This window comes from Astatotilapia calliptera, chromosome 8, assembly GCF_964374335.1.
Source record: "Astatotilapia calliptera chromosome 8, fAstCal68.1, whole genome shotgun sequence".
Lineage (NCBI taxonomy): Eukaryota > Metazoa > Chordata > Actinopteri > Cichliformes > Cichlidae > Astatotilapia > Astatotilapia calliptera.
Genome location: NC_137429.1, coordinates 5,020,815 through 5,028,205, shown reverse-complemented (window position 1 = coordinate 5,028,205; position 7,391 = coordinate 5,020,815). Strand labels below are relative to the sequence as shown.

The 7,391-nt window shown below is 41.8% G+C and overlaps 1 protein-coding gene across 4 annotated transcripts; it reads right to left on the bottom strand.

Moving 5' to 3' along the window:
• Positions 1-405: 405 nt before the first annotated feature.
• cbx1b (chromobox homolog 1b (HP1 beta homolog Drosophila)) lies at positions 406-6,911 on the bottom strand. 4 transcript variants are annotated; one of them, XM_026178061.2, is made up of 6 exons: positions 6,796-6,911; positions 4,725-4,806; positions 4,328-4,484; positions 2,277-2,430; positions 1,173-1,267; positions 406-1,074 (listed from the first exon to the last, which is right to left on the bottom strand). In XM_026178061.2, the coding sequence occupies exons 2-6, from the start codon at positions 4,777-4,779 to the stop codon at positions 933-935; spliced, it is 603 nt and encodes a 200-aa protein (XP_026033846.1). In that variant the 5' UTR covers positions 4,780-4,806; positions 6,796-6,911; the 3' UTR covers positions 406-932. The 4 variants fall into 4 exon arrangements, with proteins under 4 accessions (XP_026033846.1, XP_026033845.1, XP_026033844.1 ...); XM_026178060.2 differs by having other exon boundaries at positions 6,679-6,895; XM_026178059.2 differs by having other exon boundaries at positions 6,668-6,894.
• Positions 6,912-7,391: the final 480 nt, after the last annotated feature.

Sequence of the window (7,391 nt, the reverse complement as noted above, 5' to 3'; positions counted from 1 at the left end):
CAGAGGGGATTTGTGTCTCCAGCCGAAGTCAAACCAGCAATTTTATGCTTGTCATGCAAATATAATTGCCAGAAAATAAAGAAAGCCCTAATCGGTCCCCTTCAGTTATTATACCTCGAACAATGGTTTACCTTGAAGTAACCGGCTATCCAGACAGCAGAAACGCTGTTTGACTTCCTGCTCTGGTCTCAGTTTTACATCGTGGCATTTATTGAAATGCAATCCAACTTTTTCTCTCAACAGTGACTTTTAACCTGCATGTGATAAAGAAAATCAGAAAAATTCAGGCATCTAAACTACAGACAGACACGTTACCTTGAAATAAAACAACATTTTTAGCCAGTCTGATAAATTAACCAGAATATAAAGATGATAATTATCTTCAAATTTAAAGTGACACAAAGCCACTGTAACAAAAAGTGGTTTATTCTCCAAAAGCGACAAGCAAGACGTGACAAACACTACAAAGATTACCAAAGAACAAAATATTACAGAAGTTGTTCATAACCGTACATCAATACGGATGCTAAGGAAACGCCTAAAATGAACACAGTTTTGGCCCCGGAGAGCGCTGATAAACGGAGTAAAAACAATGGCACGCGAAAGAAATGAAAACATCACCTCACTGATACGATGTCATTGCAAGATGAGCCAGATGTGGAAAGGACATCGAAAGCCTGGTGAAGGGAAAATTAACACTGCTTTGTTTGAGCTGGTTTTTGTCAAGCAAATCTGAAGGATATTTACATGGAGATTTGATCTGGATAAAAGTAGAATCGAATGAGTGATACTACGCCAAGAAGACTAATGAGTCCAGGATGTCTTGCTTGCCTCTGGCCCATCCCCCTTCTTCGCCTCCCCTCCCCTCCCTCATGGAAAGTACACAGAAGTTCAAAATGACATTTCTTCTCCTCCTGCCCCTTCGCCCTGTGCTAGTTTTTCTCATCCTTCTTCTCGTCTTCGGAGGGGTACGAGTGCCAGGTGAGCCGTTCTTCATAGAAAGAGATGACCACTTGCGGACACTTGACGTTGGCCTCTTTCGCCGGCACAAGGTCCGCTTCATCTGAATTTTTCCTTTAAAAAGGGCAAAGGAAAAAGTCATTTAACCTACTGTAGAAACGCATTTAATGGCACATTTGAATTCCCCAACGTGTGGGGCAACACTTACACACCATTTCATGAGGAACATGAGTTCTCCTGTGGAATCTGTGGCACCGATAATCCTTTCTGGATCCAGACCTCGAGCAAAGCCCCTTAACTTCTCTGTCTGAGGATCAAGAAACAAAATAAAACTTAAATCCATCCTAATACAGGATGCCCACAGAAAAACCGTCAAATCGGAGACAAAAAGATTTCTAATCAATCATACAAGACATTTCTGGTAGGTCCTGGGAGGAACAGGGGGAACACTACCAGAGCCCAACAAAACAACCTCCAGCTGGTTACTCATGTACACGGCTCTGACCTAACTCAGAGCCCAGCACTGCAGTTTGACTGGTATTCACAAGAAAAACACATTAGAACTGGCAGGTCCACAACTGGCACCCTGCTCTCTTCACAGATAAGAGGAAGAGGTTTACACTGAGCATGTTTGATAGATGTGAGAGTCTTGAGAAGTGGGTCAACAATGATTATAGGGGGGACTTCTGGGTTAAAGGTACTGGAATGGAATCCTCACACCTGGTGTCAAACCACCTTAAGCTGGTGCAGAGAGCCCAGGGTTTGTCCTGCCCAGCCTCATAGTCCTAAACGTTGAAGGCATGGAAGCCACGGAAAGCCCCTCATGTTCTGACCTGAATCCAACAGAGAACCTCTGGGACACTATTGGTACATCAAATGGGGCTAAACAGCAGCACAGACTGATGATTCAGGTCTAGGAGGAGGTGAAGAAGCATGCCCAGATGTTGTTGGGAATGCATACAGGAACTAATCCTGTCATCACTGGTTATCCTGGTTTCCACTGTTATCACATCATTTTGTTCTCAAGAAATTAGAAACTATTTCCTAAAAAGTTGGTATGTTGTGTAAAATGTAAATAAAAATGAAACACAGTAATTTGCAAATCTCACAAACCTATATTTTATTGACAACAGAACACAAAAAAAATTAGCTTGTTTTGAATTTTATCGCGGCATTGAGTTTTTATTTACATTTTACACAACATCCTGACTTTTTGGTATATCAGGTTAAGTGCTCCTTTCATTTTTTCTTAACAGTGAAGTGTATTTTTAGATAACTTGGCATTAAACGAGACTCATGGAAAAATTGGGACTCACATCATCTTTCTTCTTCTTTGATTTACTGTCGTCGTCTCCTGCTTCTCCGGCTGCCTTCCTTTTTCCATCATGTGCTGATTTCTGGGACTGCAGGAACTCTGCAATCAAATCTGGACAGTCCAGGTTGTCTTCTGGTTCCCACGTGTTATCTTCACTGTAGATTTAAATACACGAAAATATGATTTAACTCCTCATTTAGTTGCTTGTGATGTTTACAGTCAAAATATTCTCCACTATCATCATGCGAAAGCTGCTTCCAGAGTCCAGCTGAGTATCACTGGAGTCTGATAACATAGAGTCCTGATGTTTTTCTCACTTTTTGCAAAGATACTTACACAAGCTATACAATAACTTTCCCTCACACAATGGCTCTGGGGAGGCCAGTCCATTTTTAATACAGGTATTTGCTGTGTTTTTGGCATCGTCTTGCTGAAAAATTAGGCCACTGCCAGTCAGATTGCATGTCAGATCAAAGATCTGATGTTTGGGTGGGTGGGGGCAGATATTGAGTCCAGATATTTTGACAAAATTCCCAACATCAGTGATTCAAATGCAGCCCTACACCATGACTGAACCTCCACCGTGTTTTAACGGTGGGCTGTAGACACTTATCCGTACATACTGACATCAATTTGATCCAAAAATTTCAATTTTTGGATTCATCACTCCACAACACCTGTTACCACTGATTTTCAGTCCAGTTTTAGAGTATTTTGGTAAGTCGGCCTGCTTCCCTTCTCTGATGCCTCCTATGAAGGCATCAGAGAACAGCAGATAGATCAGATCAGACTTTTTAAGGACCCACCCGTGGCAATATATGCCGATTTTCTGGCTAATAGTTCTTTAGAAATCTCTTTGTTGGTACAAAAACACTAATGTGAGTAAAACTGTGTTTTCTTTGGCATTTTTTTTAAATGATTTGATTTTAAGCTGCATGTAATGACATCTAACTCTTATAGCAGCTGTTTTCAAAGTCAACATGTGGCTCCTTAGAGTTCACGTTCCCACACCACAGACGTGAACCTTTGAAACAAATATGTTCATTAAAACTTTGAGGCACATATGACTCTATCTCCATTAAAAACACCTGTTAGATCTGAATCCGATCTAGCAGACCGCGCTGCCGTAGTACCAGATACTCGAAACCTTTAATGATGCTAGAAAAACATTAAAAACCCTTTACAGAAAACCAACAACAGCAGGAACTAGGGCTGTGCGATATGACCAAAATCTCATATCCCGATATAAGAATTCTATCGTCCCGATAACGATATAAATCACAAAAATGTAACATTTTCTGTAAATTCTGTGAATCTCGGGCAGCTCGACTTGCGGGAAGTTTTTCCAGCTGCGCGTCATGTAGCTGGAGTCAAGTGTTTTAACTGATGCATGAAACGATACATTTTTAGACATAAGTTGTAACTGCCGCCGTTTTCTTTGTGAGTATTTATTACACGGTGTGCTGCGGGGAAAAGCCTGTTCTAACGTTTGAGTCTAAGGTTTATTTTTTAGCACCTGGCGGCTCTTTTTTACTTCTCATCCGTAAATAATCTGCTCTTTCACGTTATTCAGTTTATTTTGAAAAGTCTCAACAGGATCTTGAGCTTCATTGTGAAAGGTTTATGTGGAACATAAACAAGCGGACACGCGATGCTGTTACTGTTGTTGATGCTAACGACAACGCATAAAAACAGGCGCTTGTCCGTCTGTGTGGTTATATTAAATATAAGAGAAAGAGAGAAATTAATATAGCCACTACAGTGACCATCAAAACGATGAAAAAATATTGCCGAAAACAGTTTATTTTGCGACACCACGAAACAAACGATAGCGTAAAATGAAACGATAGACGTTTTTATATCGTCATCGATATATATCGTTATATCGAACAGCCCTAGCAGGAACCTTAACTTTTGCATAGCTCATGTTAAGAAGTGCATCGTTCATCTGGCGTTTGTTTGGCAAATCTGGGTTGTCAGGTGAAGATAAAAGTGTGAATGAGCTCACATGAGCCAACCAGTGACCCATGAATTAATTTTTTAAACACTTACTTAGAGAAGCCTTTCCACTTAAGAAGGTACTCTACTTTGCCTTTCACCACCCGTCGATTCAGAACCTTTTCCACCACATATTCTTCCTCCTCTTCTTCTTCCTCGGCCACTTCATCTGGCTTCTTGTCCTTCTTCTCAGCCGAAGTCATTTTGCTCTCTGTCGGTTTGCAAACAGGGGAAATGAGAACACATCTGTGGCCCCAGATGCCTCAGTGGCTTGAAACTGAGAACTCTTACTGCCTGCAGAGTTAAAGACGCTGACATGTGTCTGCCGAGTTCAAATGGCATCACAAACACTTATAGAGTCACGTACACGATTCATTTCTTGATAGACACCTTAATCGCACAACGACAAGTGAAACAGAAATTCATGTTAGGAAATAATGATGTTTAAAACCTTCTGTAACAGTGGGACCATCGTTAGAGGGTTCTGTAGTCAGGCTCATACTCATCAGGTAGACCTGGGGACCCGCAGGTGCCTGGTCAACGTCAAGATTGTTGCATGTTGGAAAAAAACAGCATTGGAGAATGGGATTCAATGACGAGAAGCATGAGAGGCAATGCCGATTATTACAATCAGCCTATGATTGTGGGTTTTTTTTAAAGGTTTAAGAGCTTTTCTGTCAAAGAAGTGATTGTCTAATCTACATTGCCTCATGTTAACCATGATTTATAACCTTATATGACATGATATAAGCTCACAGAATGGTATTTCCATGTGCTTCTGCCGAGTGCAAAGTAAGACAATTGCATATACAAGCCCCAGCAAAAATGATGGAATCACCACACTTGGAGGATGTTCATTCAGCTTTTTTTCTCTCTCTTTTCTCACTTTGCTGCAAATAAACAAATCTCTGATATTCTGGCTTCATTACCTTAATAAATTGCATTTTTTCCAGCTCAAGTAGCATAACCATAGTAAATGTACATATGCAAAAGTCTGCAAAAGCTGTTGATGGTGAAGCGTGACCCTAATGAGCTTAAAGAGGGAATCTGACTAAAGAGGTTGTTCTCAGTTGTGTCTACAATTTGGATCATTCAAACAGAAAACTCATGATAGAAATGCACAGCAACAAGCAAAAAAAGAAGAAAAACTATTTAATGTTTGTGACAGAAGTGGAAGAGAGGCTGATTGAAATGGGATTTCCATACAGGAAAATAAAACAAGCTCAGAGTGGGCTAACAAAAAAAAAACAATCATGGGTGGTGGATTATTGGATTAAAGAGATGTTCAGTGATGAATCTGGGCTGGTCAAGAAGGTGATGCTGGAACTTTTGCCTGAAGAAAACAAGCAAATATCCCCACTCATTCATGGTATGGGGTTGGAGGACAGGTGGAGAACAAGAGGAGGCGGCAGTAACAGTAACTGGACAGGTGTATGCTCAGATTTGGGACTTTTCTCATTCCGTGATGAAAGGTTTTGGTAATGATAAGGTGTGCAACCTGCCACTGAGGAAAGAGTGTTAAAGGTTTTTCACTTCAGGGACGAGGTACATCAAATGTATGGTGGAAACTGAAGGAAGTAATGGTTCATTCTGCAAAGCTGATCTGTCAGATCTTACTCATGCCTCAAAGAATTAAGAGTACTAAAATTGTGATGTTTTTGTTATTGATTCCACATTTTTCATTTCCCATTGATTAAAATAATCCCATTGAATGTGTTTGGTGTGTGCTTCATGAGAACAGGTTGTCCAGCTATTAAAGAACAATAGATTTTACCATATGTGTTATATATTTTATTCTAGGTTCAACAAAAAATGAGTATGCATCCTCCCAGTATGTCGATTCCAACATTTCTGGCTTTATTCATAATTTAGTCGATTAATAATAAAGCGGAGGCAGAGTAGGGAGGCATCTATGGCCGTACATGTAGCAATCAGCATCAACAACGTGAGATTTGCAACACCTGGCGGCGGCTGAGCAGCAGCGTGGAGGGGCTAATTAAAAAAGAAACTGGACTACTTTGGGGGAAAGGGGCGTCGTCGCGGTGTAAAATACTCCTCTGTGCTCAGTGTAGAAGGGATTATTTTTAACGTTAGCAGAGAGCGAGAGGCAGAAGAAAAGAGCGCACGACAAAAGCCTTGCAGGGACCCACAGTGTACTGCTAGCTGGCGATTCCTCCATATTGCCTTCGTGGTAGCAACTAATGTAGCGGCTCAGGGATGCCTGTCGGATGTAAACACCGCGAATAACCGCGCAGTATGCGGAGCTAGTCTCCTGAGCAGGTGTCTTTTTAATACTGACTTAAAATAAACCTCCCAGCTAGCTAACGTTAGCCTCATGCACAATCCAGCGTTAGAGCACCTTTGGAAGGAGGAGGGTGAAAAAATGGAACTCACCGATGACTTACAGTGTAATCGGTTTGTTTTAAAACTTCCGCCCGAGCCGAAATGAAACAGCTACGGCTATCGCAGGTTTACGGTAATAACGTTTGTGTCGGTTTGTTGTCGAAACACAGAGCCGCTACCTTCTCCACGGCGAAATGTGTCGTTTCCGCCCCTTCGTCTGGTGTGAAGGGAGCAGAAGAAGGAGGGGGGAACGCCCGCTGGAGCGCGAGGAGGAGCCCCTCCGCAGACCGCGAAGCACGCGGATGGAACGCTCGGCGCCAGCACGCGCCACTCGCGCTCAGTGCGGACGATATACAGATCTACGGAAGCAGCATGCGCGCAAACGGCGGGCTGGAGATGAACGAAGCGGACCTCCCTGCGTTATAAACACAGGTTATAGATGCTCGAGGTGCTTTATAAATCTGTGCACAGCTGGATAAATACCCAGGCGGGGAGGACTACCAAGCGGTACTGCCGGGGTCCCAGGGAGGCGGCGGGCGTCCTGAGCTAACCCTGTTTAAATACAGTGTTCTTTATATCACAGAAAAATACACGAAATAAATACATAAAAAGATAAAGATGAAAAATGATTAGACAAATAAAACTGCAACGATAAGGGACCAAAATTGAGCGCGAAAGACCATAAATTATTATAGTTTTGTGTCATGAAAAATGTTTACATCTCATTAATAATAAATGTACATACACATTAATGTGCCACTGATTATATCCATAT

Excerpts from the sequence above, each read along its gene's own strand:
- cbx1b (XM_026178061.2), bottom strand. The coding sequence starts at position 4,779 with ATGAGTATGAGCCTGACTACAGAACCCTCTAACGATGGTCCCACTGTT. Across the intron at positions 4,485-4,724 it reads TGGTCCCACTGTTACAGAAG|AGAGCAAAATGACTTCGGCT; the intron begins GTTTTAAACATC and ends GCAAACCGACAG. Across the intron at positions 1,075-1,172 it reads CTCATGTTCCTCATGAAATG|GAAAAATTCAGATGAAGCGG; the intron begins GTGTGTAAGTGT and ends CCCTTTTTAAAG.